Here is a 14,560-nt window from a genome sequence, read left to right as displayed (position 1 = left end):
TTGAGGATAAGCTCTGAGAGGGTAGGAGAGAGCCAGTTAATGGCAGGAAAACTGGAAATGGTATCTTCACTATTTTTCCTTATTTATTTATTATAAATGACATAAGTAGTATTTCTTTAGAATGAATAATGCATTAGAATGGCCTGAGACAGGGCTTAAGGGGGTGAACATAGGAAACTATTGTCGTTTTTTAGGTATCAAGATCTGATGGGAGGGTGATAGTGAGGACAGGGTACTTATACTGCTTGACCTGAGCTTGGACATAGGAGAGAAATGTAGATTACTCCCAAATTCTAAGAGCCTGAAAAACTGGGCAAATAGGTGGTATTAATAGAACTGGGGAAGAAAGGAGGTGCAGCAGATGTAGAGGGAAAACGTAAGATTCCTTTTCAATAGAATCATGTACCACATAATGATGTTTCTTTCAACAACAGACCTACATACATGGTCACATAAGATCATAATGGAGCTGAAAAATTCCTGTCACCTAGTGATGTCACAGCCATCATAATGTCAGAGCATTCCTCACGTTTGTGGTGATGCTGGTGTAAACCTGTACTGCCCCCGAGTATGGCAAATATAATTATGTACAGTACATAATTACTTCATCATAATAAACAACTATGTTACTGGTTTATGTATGTCCTATACTGTATTTTTTTTTTTTAGAGATGGGATCTTACTACATTGCCCAGGCTGTTCTTGAACTCCTGAGCTCAGGTGGTCCTCCTGCCTCAGCCTCCTGAAGTGTTGGGCGTGAGATTACAGGGATGAGCCACCATGCCCTGCTGTACTGTACTTTTTTTTTTTTTTGAGACAGAGTCTCACTCTGTCACCCAAGGTGGAGTGCAGTGGCACGATCTCAGCTCACTGCAACTTCCACCTCCTGGGCTCAAGCGATTCTCCTGCCTCAGCCTCCCGAGTAGCTGGGAATACAGGTGTCTGCCGCCATACCCGGCTAATTTTTGTATTTTTAATAGAGACAGAGTTTCGTCATGTTGGCCAGGCTGGTCTTGAACTCCTGGCCTAAGGTGATCTGCCTGCCTCAGCCTCCCGAGGTGCTGGGATTACAGGCGTGAGCCACCACACCCGGCCTATGCTGTACTTTTTATAGTTATTTTAGAGTATTTCCCTTCTACTTATAAAAAAAAAGTTAACTGTAAGACAGCCTCAGACAGGTCCTTCAGGAGATATTCCAGAAGAAGGCATTGTTATCATAGGAGATGACAACTCCACGTGTCAGTGTCCTTGAACACCTTCTAATGGGACAGATAAGATGTGGAAGTAGAAGACAGTTGATATTGATGATCCTGACTGTGTGTAGTCGTAGGCCTAGGTGTGTGTTTGTGTCTTCTTTTTATTTTATTTTAGCTTGCTTTCTCTCTCTCTCCCCTGCCCCTTTCTTTCTTTCTTTCTTTCTTTTCTTTCTTTTTTAGTAGAGACAAGGTCTTGCTCTGTTGCCCAGGCTGGTCTCAAACTCCTGGGCTCAAGCGATCCTACCGCCTCGACCTCTCAAAGTGCTGGGATTACAGGTGTGAGCCACTGTGCCCAGCCTGTGTTTACTTTTTTTTTTTTTTTTTTTTTTTTTGAGACAGATTCTTGCTCTGTGGCCCAGGCTGGAGTGTAATGGAGCGATCTTGGCTCACTGCAACCTCCGCCTCCCGGGTTCAAGTGATTCTCCTGCTTCAGCCTCCTGAGTAGCTGGGACTACAGGCACATGCCACCACACCTGGCTAATTTTTGTATTTTTAGTGGAGACAGGGTTTCGCCGTGTTAGCTGGGATGGTCTCAATCTCCTGACCTCGTGATCTGCCCACCTCCGCCTCCCAAAGTGCTGGGATTACAGGCGTGAGCCACTGCGCCCAGCCTTTCATTTTTAATAAAAACATTTTAAAAGGGCCAGGTACGGTGGCTCACGCCTGTAATCCCAGCACTTTGGGAGGCTGAGGCGGGCAGATCACCTAAGGTCAGGAGTTCCGAGACCAGTCTGGCCAACATGATGAAACCCCGTCTCTACTAAAAATACAAAACTTAGCCGGTCAGGAGTTCCGAGACCAGTCTGGCCAACATGATGAAACCCCGTCTCTACTAAAAATACAAAACTTAGCCGGGAATGGTGGTGGGTGCCTGTAATCCCAGCTACTGGGGAGGCTGAGGCAGGAGAATAGCTTGAACCCGGGAGGCGGAGGTTGCAGCAAGCCGAGATCGCCCCATTGCACTCCAGCCTGGGTGACAGAGCAAGACTCCGTCTGAAAAAAAAAAAAGTTTAAAAACGAAAAAAAGGCCGGGCGTGGTGGCTCACGCCTGTAATCCCAGCACTTGGGGAGGCTGAGGTGGGTGGATCACGAGGTCAGGAGATTGAGACCATCCTGGCTAATATGGTGAAACCCCGTCTCTACTAAAAATACAAAAAAAAAATTAGCCGGGTGTGGTGGCATGCACCTGTAGTCCCAGCTACTTGGGAGGCTGAAGCAGGAGAATCGCTTGAACCCGGGAGGCGGAGGTTGCAGTGAGCAGAGATCGCGCCACTGCGCTCCAGCCTGGGCGATAGAGCGAGACTCCGTCTCAATTAAAAAAAAAGGAAAAAAAAATTAAAAATTTCAAAAATAGGGAAAAGCTTACAGAATAAGGATATAAAGAAAAATATTTTTGTGCAGCTGTACAATGTGTTTGTGTTTTAAGCAAAGTGTTAACTACAAAAGAGTCAAAAAGTTAAAAATGTAAAAGTTTATACAGTAAAAAAGTTACAGTAAGCCAAGGTTAATTTATTATTGAAGAAAGAAAAATTTTTTAAAGCCAGGCTCAGTGGTGTGTGCCTGTTGTCATAACTACTCAGGAGGCTGAGGCAGGAGGATCGCTTGAGCCTGGGAGTTCAAGTTCAGTCTGGACAACATAGTGAGACTCTTGTCTCAAAAAAAAAAAAGAAAGAAAAATAAATCTAGTGTACCTAAGTGTGCAGTGTTTGTAAGTCTACAGTGGTGTACAGTAATGTCCTAGGCCTTCGCATTCACTCACTTATTCACCCAGAGCAACTTCCAGTCCTGCAAGCGCCATTCATGATAAGTGCCCTATACAGGTGTGCCATTTTTAATGTTTTATACTGTATTTTTAATGTTTTATACTGTATTTTTACTGTATATTTTAGATACAGTTGCCTACAGTATTTAGTACAGTAACATGCTGTACAGGTTTGTAGCCCAGTAGCAAGAGGCTATATCACATAGCATAGGTGTATAGCAAGCCATACCATTTAGGTTTGTGTGAGTACACTGATATTCCCACAACTATAAAGTCATCCAAAGACGCATGTCTAAGGATGTATCCTCATCATTAAGCAACCCATGACTGTATTTTGAGTTTGAAGTTCCAATGGTACATCTAAATGGATCTGGAATGTGGAAGAGAATATTCCTGAACTAAAAAGAAGGAAATTAGAAGTCATTTTCATGGAGGTGATGATTAAAGCTTTGTAAATAGGTGAGATTGCAAAAAAAAGTCTAGAGGAAGAATAGAGTTGTAAAGAAACCTTCAATAACAAACAAGGAGGAAACAGAGAAATAGTTGAAGATGTAAAAGAAAACCAATTTAGGAGGCTGAGGCAGCCAGATTGCTTGAGCTCAGGAGTTCAAGACTGCCCTGGGCAACATAATGAGATCCTGTCTCTACAAAAAATAGAAAAATTAGATGGGTACGGTGGCATATGCCTGTGTCCCAAATACTTGTGATGCTGAAATGGGAGGATTGTTTGAGCCCAGGGGGTTGACGCTACAGTGAGCCATGATTGTGCCACTGTACTCTAGCCTAGGCAACAGAGCAAGACTTTGTCTCAAAAAAAAAAAAAAAAGAAAGAAAGAAAGAATGAAGGCTGGACTCGGTGGCTCATGCCTGTAATCCCAGCACTCTGGGAGGCCAAGGTGGGCGGATCACGAGGTCAGGAGATTGAGACCATCCTGGCTAACACGACGAAACCCCGTCTCTACTAAAAATACAAAAAATTAGCCGGGGATGGTGGCATGCGCCCGTACTCCCAGCTACTCGGGAGGCTGAGGCAGGAGAATCACTTGAAGGAGGTTGCAGTGAGCTGAGATTGCACCACTGCACTCCCACTCCAGCTTGGGCGACAGAGTGAGACTCCATCTCAAAAAAAAAAAAAAGAATGAAAACCAAGAGGGTGCCAAGTTACAGCAGCCATGAGGGAGTGGAGATATCTGAAGATGTGTTAATACTGTTAAATATTGAAGTTGAGAAGAATACATAATGACAAAAGACCATATTGTCAGCACCACAAGACAGGGTGAAAAAATTAGAAAATAAATAGACCAGGTGCAGTGGCTCACACCTGTAATCACAGCACTTTGGGAGGCTGAGGAAGGAGGATTGCTTGAGGCCAGGAGTTCTAGACTAGTCTGGATAACATAGTGAAACCTCATTTCTACAAAAACCAGTGTAATTAATTTCAACATTCGAGTACCCAGGTCTCACGGATACCATCAATACTATTAGGTTGTTTCTCTTGGAAGGTACTGAGATATCTCTCTTCAAACTTCTTGGAAATCTTTTTTGGAGGTACATAAAGTTAATTTTATTAAGGATTTGGTAAATCAACTAATTGTAAAGAACATTCGAATATGTTGCTGAATAGTAAACATAAAGTTTAAGAAACTTCACACTTAATAATGGAACTCATATTCTAGTTCAAAATAAATATGTTACAATCAACTAGTAACCTTAGAAAACTATTAGACATCGTTTTTTATATAGCACTATTAAATCAGAGTGGTTACACATGGCAAACTAACAAAAGAAACCACATAGTCAATTGGTGATGTCTGGATTATCTGAAAGCAATTTAATACTCAGCATATTCTTGGTACTGAAATCTGCTAAGTAATATTAACCTAAACATAATGGAATCAAGGGTGAAACAATATTGCCCAAATGTAGAATGTGACATTTTAAAGAAGGTACAAAGGATATGGTGTTTTGGGTCAGAAAGATCAGTCTGAATCCCAACTCCATGATTTACTAGTTGTTTAGCTTTGGACAAGGTGGCTAATTTCCCAAGCCTCAATGTCTTCATCTGTTAAATGAAGCTGGTTCCCTCGGATTTAAGGGAATCTATCTTCACAGTGTCTGTCATGTTCATGATAGCACAAGGTTAGTTCTCTTCTCCTTCCCTTTGCTGAAAATAATATAATCATTATTAAATGGATTGGAAAATGAAATTGTGCATCTTAGGGGCCAAAAGAGCTTACCTGCATTCAAGCAGGGAAGAAATAGCCAATCAGTAGAGAAATTGATATTTGATTCTGATTTGGGGGCGAGGGGGTGGAAGGCTGGGGAAGAGAAACAAGAGAACAATGATATTGGCCAGAGAAAGAAATGTAAAGAGGTTTTCTGTAGAAAACCTAACTTTATTAACTTAGGTTTGCTGTTTATTTTTAACTCTTTGTCCTCATACAATCTATGTGGGTATCACAAGTACACCATTTTGCTGCTAGGTATCATAGTGTACACCAACCCCACTTAATACATGATTAACAAACAGCCTTATTATTATTATTATTATTATTATTATTATTATTATTATTTTTGGAGATGGAGTCTCGCTCTGTCACCCAGGCTGGAGCACAGTGGCGCAATCTCGGCTCACTTGCAAGCTCTGCCTGCTGGGTTCACGCCATTCTCCTGCCTCAGCCTCCCAAGTAGCTGGGAATACAGGCGCCCACCACTACGCCCGGCTAATATATATATATGTTTTTTGTATATTTAGTAGAGACAGGGTTTCACCGTGTTAGCCAGGATGGTCTCGATCTCCTCACCTCGTGATCCACCCGCCTCGGCCTCCCAAAGTGCTGGGATTACAGGGGTGAGCCATCGTGCCTGGCAGGAAAGTTTTAAATAGCTACTATACTATAAAGTATTATGCTAGGTCATCAATAAAGGATCTATAAAAGGACTTAGAGAAGTTATTCATGCACAGAATTGAATAAATCTACCAAAAAAGAAAAAGAAGAGGACTTAGCCGTGAAGTTTAAAACAGTTATTTAGTAGAGGTGCAAGTCAGGTTAGTTCTGCAAGTTAGGCCTAGCAACATGAAAGTAACAGGGACAATCCAGTTTTAGAATTGGCACATCATTTAGAAATGGCACCTCAGGCCAGGTGCAGTGGCTCATGCCTGTAATCCCAGCACTTTGGGAGGCCAAGGCTGGTGGATCACCTGAGGTCAGGAGTTAGAGACCAGCCTGGCCAACATGGCAAAAATACAAAAATTAGCCAGGCATGGTGGCACGTGCCTGTCATCCCAGGTATTCGGGATGACAAGAGAATCGTTTGAACCTGGGAGGTGGACGTTGCAGTGAGCAAAGATCCTGCCACTGCACTTCAGCCTGGGCGACAGAGCGAGACTCCATCTCAAAAAACAAAAAGGAAAGGAAAGAAATGGTACCTCACAGGCAATACAGGGAAGACCCTCTTTAAGATTAGAAAGGGAGATAAGAAGGGAGCTCATGTTATTTCACCACCTATTAGGATCACTACATTATCTATTTATCCTTGGTAAGTTTTATAAAAGTAGAGAAAGGAAGAAAAGGTGAGACTTTTCTCTCTGGTTTTACTTCCTTGCATTAGAGAAATTCAGAAGAAAGGTATTCGCATTTGCAACTAACCTGTCAAAGAATGCTAATTGGAAAGCAAAATCAAATCTTTCTTCAAGGATGGATCATTTGAATTAGAGAATATTCATAAAATGGAGTATTAGCAAAAAAAAAAAAAAAAAAAAGAGCTGCTGATACACACAACATAATCTCTGAAACGTAATGTGCCAAAGATGACAAAGTTGAGTTCAAGCTATGTGATTCCATTTATGCAGAGTTCAAAAACAGACAAAACTATTATAATAGATGGCAAAACAGTGAATGCCTTGGCAAGAGGGGATTGTTTGGAAAGTAGCAGGAGAGCTTTCTGGGGGTGATGTGTTCTGCATGTTGATGGGGTGTTTACACAGTTGTATACACTTGACAAACTCATTGTAAACTTAAGATCTGTGCTTCTTACTGTATGCAAATTTTACCTTAATAAAAAATCCTCTCCTTTGTCATACAACATCTGTCTTCTGGAACTTCTTTACAAATCATAATTACTCCTAAGAATCTAAATCTTGAAGATTTTTTATCCTAAAACCTGATGTATTTGCGAGGGAATTAACAAAGATAGTGATGTCGACTGCTTTTAAGTAACTTCTGTAGTTTTAAAAAATTGATTCATAATAGAGGTACAGATTTTCAGGGTACATATGATAATTTGACACATTCATATAATGTGTACCAATCAAATCAGGGTAATTGGGATATCCATCACCTATTTATCTCCATGTGGAAACGTTCAAATTATTTTCTTGTATTTGGAAATATGGAACTTGTGTAGTTGATAAGCAAATACAAAGTCCTTTGGGAGTACTGTGCCCAGTTAAGTGGGATGAAATCCTCATTAAAAATTTCACCCTAAATGTACACGGTACAAAACAAGTTAAATGTGGTTTTTTTTTCCATTATGCCCTCTGAATTATTTTTACCAGTTGAGTTATTACCAGTAGCTTGACTCTTGACTAAGCTCAAACCAGAGAACAGAACTTTTAGTGAAAATGCTTTAAACATGTAAACTAATATTACTGTTTGATGATCATCATTCCATTGAAGGCAAATGTTAAGGGATCAAATGTGGGCAATGGGATGTTAAGAAAATGTGCAGCTAACATTAAATGTGATTCATTGCAGATAGAGGAAATTTTTGGCCTTTTTTTTTTTTTTGTGAGATGGAATCTCACTCCCATTGCACAGGCTGGAGTGCAGTGGCACCATCTCGGCTCACTGCAACCTCTGCCTCCTGGGTTCAAGTGATTCTCCTGCCTCAGCCTCTCAAGTAGCTGGGATTACAGGCACGCACCACCACACTCGGCTAATTTTTGTATTTTTAGTAGAGATGGGGTTTCACTATATTGGCCAGGATGGTCTAGATCTTTTTTTTTTTTTTTGAGACTGAGTCTCACTCTGTCGCCCAGGCTGGAGTGCTGTGGCGTGATCTCGGCTCACTGCAGGCTCCGCCTCCCAGGTTCACGCCATTGTCCTGCCTCAGCCTCCCGAGTAGCTGGGACTACAGGCCACACCCGGCTAATTTTTTGTATTTTTAGTAGAGACGGGGTTTCACCGTGTTAGCCAGAATGGTCTCGATCTCCTGACCTCGTGATCCACCCGCCTCGGCCTCCCAAAAAGTGCTGGGATTACAGGCATACGCCTCTACGCCCAGCTAATTTTTGTATTTTTTAGCAGAGACCGGGTTTCACCACGTTGGCCAGGCTGGTCTGGAACTCCTGACCTCAAGTGATCCGCCCGCCTCGGCCTCCCAAAGTGCTGGGATTACAGGCATGAGTCACCGTGCCTGGCCAGAACCCCTACTTTAATAGCAAGCTTGGTCCCAAGTTTTAAGCTATGATTCGTTTAATGCCAAATACCTAGAGGCTGACTGCCAAAACCTCAAAGTGATTCACCTAAAGACACTTCAAACAGGAACTTAGTACACAGGAATGAACTGCCGTCATTCAAGAAGCCACTGTGTATGTTACCTTTATCATTAATTTCTTCTTGCCCTTGCACATTGAATAAAAAGGGCAAGCACTATTTGGTCTCTTGATCTTTATTAAAAATCCTGAATGTAGAGGTTCATAGTTCTGACAATAATTGACGTTTCCCCCAACTCTACTGTTCACATAAAACCACATACTGTGATCTAGTTATTATTCAGCATCCCTAACTTCCTATAGGGTTATTATTTTTGTTTCCTAAGATTGTTATATACATTATACAAAAGACTTGCATGCCATATGCAAGCAGATGACGTTTGTGAATCCCTTATCTGACAGAGCTTATTAGATCCATCCAACAAACCTGTTGGTAGATGGTTCCAATACCTGATACAAAAATAAAAGGGTGGTACAAAAAAGGGCATTGCTTTTGCTTGTTACAACACAGGTAATTACAAACGACAAATCCATCAAAAGGGAAGATGACAACTTTTATTGTTATTACAAAAGCAAATTTAACTTGTCATTTGAATAATTGCAAGAGCAGACTAAGGGCTTAATCCTCACACAGGCACCAAGTCAGGCACAGTAGGTAGCTACAAATCGTAAGAAAAAGCTTTCTTTCCTACCTAGAGCACTCTTCCATGCTTTGGAATTAGGCTAAAAAACTCAGCAAACCTGATCAGTTCCCTTTAATCCCGTTTTGTTTTTTTTAAATGAGATCTAGGTATTAACCTGCTGTCTAACGAAAACTAGTCACTAAGTCCTGGCCTGACACGTTTCCTTTAGAACAAACAGAACTAATAGCTGTGTACATTTCTGAGAGCCCGATGTGTGAGTCCTTAAAATGTAGACCTTGCAGGAGGCTTAGACCTCAGTTTCACCTAATGCATGTGGAGGAAATGGAGGTGAGAATAGTCACCTGAAGAGTGCAAGCGCTCCAGCTCCAGCGCGCACACACTCTTCCCTGGGCAGCAGGAAAAGGAGGTAGCAAGGACTTGGGCTGACATCTGAAGCACTAAGCTAATGTGCCTGGTAGAGGGGAGCCTCAGGAAGCACAAGATGTCATTCCACCTGTGCTGTCCACAAACCTGAGGTTTCCACATCGTTTTAAAGGGCACAGTGGCAAATGTGACAAGGCAGAAAACAATAACCATTTCAAGGATCACTTAAGGAATCCTGGTGTTTTCTGCCTAATCAGACGTAGTACCAATCTGCTTTTCCCTTATATTGGAGAACATAAAAGTTTTAATCTCCACTCCCACACCTTCAGGCCCTTATAATAATCCTTAGTAAACAACTCAGCTAGCATTATTGTTTCAACGAAGCATAGGATTAGAGGTATGTGAGAAGGGTGTTTATTGAAGGGAAGACTCAGTAAGTTCTAGGATATTAAAGTCAAGAATATCCTAGAGCCAAAAACCACCAAAAGTTGAACCAAATCTACCTGAACTGAATTGACAGTAAACTGGGTCAAATGGAATCCACGGAATTATTACTCGAAAATAAAAATACTTCCTATTCCATTTACTATAAAATCTAATCTAACCAACTTACTGCTAAATGTAAACCTAGTTAAGTCTTTTGTGCATACGCGATTACACTTACTTAACAAGTTGCTGCCATGGTGAGATCTCTAAAGAAAGAAACAAGATCAAGGATGTATTAGATGGCATCTGCTAGAATCACTGAAAAAGTGAGCTGGAAGAAATAAAAGCCCATTATTTGGAGATAGATAATTGTCCCCTAAATCCACTGGTTGCTCTCTTCCTTACCTATGTCTGTGAGAGGATTAATGGCATAGTTTGTTCTAATAAGGTAGGCCAACAATGAATATAACATTTAACCATCCTAAAACCAGAGCTATAGTGCTATAACCAGATTTTTCACAAAGGGTTTAAGTTGAAAGTTGCCTGATGTTAAGAGCTGTAATAAAACTGCGTATTTTCCCCTTGACTACCTTAAATCCCTACCCAAAGCAATGAAGCTATCATCCATGAAGTAGCGGTCCAAGAGGAAGTCCATGCCAGTAAGGAAAGGTGCTAGAGTGCTGTTATGTGTAATAGTCATCAAAGATCACGGAGTAATTACAGTCATTACTAGTGTTCCTGAAGATCGCCAAGGGAGTTTAGCTGATTTTTTTCCAGAGTTCATCTTGGGAGCAGTTTTTGACCATAGGTTCAGCTTTTTTCTTGGGTAGCAAAACTGCATCTGGCTGCAAGTCTAACCCAAAATATTCGCAGCGTATCAGCTGAGAGGATGCTGGCAACTGTTGAACTACATCACAGTTCAAAGTCCCATATTGTGAGAGCAGTACTTGTAGTTTATGTAACCAGCAAATATGAGTTACCTCGTTACAGTGAACAACCTGCACTGTTAGAGTTTAGAAACTTTTGACATTCGGCTATCACATATTTCAAAGATTTTCAACTCACAAAAAAAAATACATGGGTTTAATTATTCAGTAACACTTTACTATTTGTCACTTAATCTCAAGACAATACACACTCAGTCCAACTCTTTTGGTTTGATTTTACATAGATTTTCACTTACTTTTGCAAATTAAAAAGAAATCTGTGCTGTATTTCCCCCTCTCCCACAGTAAGAAACAAGGGTTTAAAATGGCAATTACTTAGATGTTTATTTCAATATTTCTTAAATTCACTTTATTAATTTAAAAAACTAATTAAATAATCTAGCATGAAAATTATATAAAGAACATCATTAATGTGAAAAGATGCAAGAAAAAAATCATTCTAGTAGAGCAACGTTAAAGATAGAGAACAAATGCTTAGGTAATACCCTAAATATGCAGCCAACTACCCTATTTTTGCACTGTTGACCATATAAGCACGTTTGCATTTGCAGAAAACAGAATGACAGCATAGGAATTTGTATTGCTCTATAACAGTCCAACATCTCCACATAATGCCAAGTTCACCTTAGACATTTTATTTCCTTATCCAAATGAACAGCCTGTGTAAGCAGGATTGAAAATGCATCAACTTTAAAAAGATGAGAACAATTTTCAAAGCCCATAGAACTTATGTTGCTGGTTAATTTTAGCATTGAAATTTCTCTTGAATAATCTAATCTTGCAAATACGCAAGAATCCAGTGGAATTTTTACAGTTACATTTGTATTTGTATGACCTGTTACTTTTTAGAGGTAGGCCCTTCACAGTTGATATCCAAGTTACTTAAGAGTCTTGGCAACATGCACATAATATTCTAACAGTATAAATGTTTTAGTAGCAAACATAACTTATTTTTTAAAAATGTGTTCTATTTAGAAAGGGAACTCTTATCTCTGGAAATGATTTCAGTGGCTCTTGAACTTTTAAATATTCATTAAAATTCAAGCAATTGCTAGTATTTGTTTTCATTAACATGGAATTACTAAAAGAACTATTATGTTTTGATTAAAGCTCCTACATTTTCCAGAAAAATAAAAGCCCAGAGATTTGCAGACATAATAAAATTTATTTAAATTTCATGCAATAGCCATAATTATAGTTTTAAGAATCTGTAGGACAATAACTTTGCTGTCCATAAGATGTAGCCTCATTCAAGAAATGAATGGGAATTTCACAGTTAAGAAAACACTAGGCCAAGTGTGACGCCTCATGCCTGTAATCCCAGGACTTTTGAGAGGCTGAGGCGAGCAGATCACTTGAGGTCAGAAGTTTGAGACCAGCCTGACCAATATGGGGAAACCTCGTCTCTACTAAAAATACAAAAATTAACTGGGCCTGGTGGAGGGCTCCTGTAATCCCAGCTACTCAAGAGGCTGAGGCAGGAAATTGCTTGAATCCGGGAGGTGGAGGCTGCAGTGAGCCGAGATCGAGCCACTGCACTCCAGCCTAGGTGACAGAGTGAGCCTCTGTCTCAAAACAAAACAAAACACCCATTAGATTAAGTTTTATTTTCTGTCACTGGAAATACAGTCTGTCTAGGCTTTTCTTTTCTGAGGAGCAAAATTACAGGGGAGGGACTTGTCATTAAATATACAAAGTATCTTATTTAGAGAGAGATCACAATCTAAAAGAGGCTATCTTTGATAAATGGCAATACTCAACATCAAGGGGGCTTTGGATAAACCCACAAATTGCCTCCATTCCTCATTTATTCTCATGAAAAATTTCAAAGTCATGATAATTATAGCAGAAAGTCATTCAATCTAAAACCACAATACTGCACTGTGGTTCATCAAAAACATGGTTAGCAAATTTCAGCTTTACACTTAAGAAAACTCAATTTCAAATAATTGAGATAAAACTTATACTGTGCTTGATTCTGCTTATCGCTGATAATTTTAGTCTCTGCAGATTCTGTTGATTCTGCTTATCGCTGATAATTTTAGTCTCTGCAGATTCTGATGATTCTAAATGTTTTCATTTAGTTGCTGGGTTGAGATTTAGCTTTAACCAGCAAGGATCATCCAACCTTTAAAGTTACTGATACAAAGAGTAAACTGGGTAACTTGTAGAAGTGGCACTTGCAACTGATACGGTTTTCATACTAGAGGCATGCAGCTCTTATAAATACTAAAAGAGGAATTTTTGCCAGGTCTCAAACATGCTTTATTTGTTGTAAATTCCACTAATTTAACGAGTTAATGGAATTTTCTCTAGGGGTACAATTTCATTACGCTTTACTTATAAAAACTACAGTATGCTGTTCTTTTATTTTAAAACAACTTACTGTATTTAAGAAATCATGTTACAATATAAATTGGCAAAAAAAAATAAATAAATAATTAAAAGACCTAGTAAAGCAGTGTCACATTTGGATAAAGGGATTTAACCGCATGTATGCATTAACCATCAAAAGAAGAGGTCACACTAATCCTTTCCTTTAATACAAACTTGAACATTGTGAATGCCTCATTTATAGTGGGTAGGGAAAGAGTTTATAAAAGTCCAAGTAATAAAATGTATTCAATTACTTGGGAAAGTTAAAAAGCTAATGCAACAATGTTACATCCAGATAAAAAACATTATTCAAAAGCAATTCAAATACCGAAAAGGATTTCAAATTGAATATTTTATTAACATGGTAGTTGCCTTTGTAACATGTGCACACACACTCGCACACTCAGAATGATCTGCCTGGGGGAAAAATACTAAATATGCCTAAGGAGAGAATGAAAAATAAAAAAATTCCTGTAGGTTTTCATTATTGTAGGCAATTATGTCCACATCACTTACAAAGCTATTGCCAAATCTGTCCAAGGAAGCAGAGTTTGAAGGGGGGGCTAGGGATGGGAATCTTGGGAAAAATTCAACAGTGGCATAGCAGAGCTCTCAATATGAGAAAGCTGACATAATGTGGACTTTTGCTGTGAATTTCCTCTTTGCAAAATATGGGGAGAGGTTTATCAATGGGCAGAAAATAAGAGAAGGCGGTGTGAAGTCGGCTTTTGCAGTCAATTTTCCTCACAGTACTGTGCAGGGTCATCAACAAGAAAATGCTTAGTCTTTCTCTGGAACCAGTTTCAGAACTTTTCCAATTGCAATGGTCTTACCTAGAAATGAAATTTTAAAAAAATCTTTCAGTAGTTAACAGCAAGTCTATATAAGATATTAAAACTTATTATTTTAAATCACAAAAATATTTTTTACAATGTAAGTTACTAATTAACTAGCTTTACTGCCAAACCCATGACACTTCTATTTAGGTAGTCTTAATAAGTGGGTCTTATTTGCGGGGGCAGGTAAAGAGATGGTTCCCTGTATCAAAAACCTATCTCCCCCCACACCCCCCAAACAATTCTCCTGCCTCATCCTCCTGAGTAGCTGGGATTACAGGTGCCCGCCACCACGCCCAGCTAATTTTTGTATTTTTAGTAGAGACGGGATTTCACCATGTTGGCCAGGCTGGTCTCGAACTCCTGACCTCAGGTGATCCACCCGCCTCACCCTCCCAAAGTGCTGGGATTACAGGCATGCGCCACTGCGTAAAGACAGAGTCTTACTCTGTC

The 14,560-nt window shown here is 39.9% G+C and overlaps 1 protein-coding gene across 2 annotated transcripts in view; it reads right to left on the bottom strand.

Annotated features, from left to right (window-relative positions):
* Positions 1–13,608: 13,608 nt before the first annotated feature.
* The window catches only part of GSPT1 (G1 to S phase transition 1), a 40,619-nt gene continuing 39,667 nt past the window's right edge, over positions 13,609–14,560 (bottom strand). For both annotated transcript variants that reach the window (XM_054453340.2, XM_054453339.2), the window contains exon 15: positions 13,609–14,104. In XM_054453340.2, the coding sequence (XP_054309315.2) occupies positions 14,052–14,104 (53 nt within the window). In that variant the 3' untranslated portion in view covers positions 13,609–14,051. The remainder of the gene's footprint in view (positions 14,105–14,560) is intronic.

Source organism: Pongo pygmaeus, chromosome 18, assembly GCF_028885625.2.
Source record: "Pongo pygmaeus isolate AG05252 chromosome 18, NHGRI_mPonPyg2-v2.0_pri, whole genome shotgun sequence".
Classification (NCBI taxonomy): Eukaryota; Metazoa; Chordata; class Mammalia; order Primates; family Hominidae; genus Pongo; species Pongo pygmaeus.
This window is presented reverse-complemented; position numbering and strand designations above follow the sequence as displayed.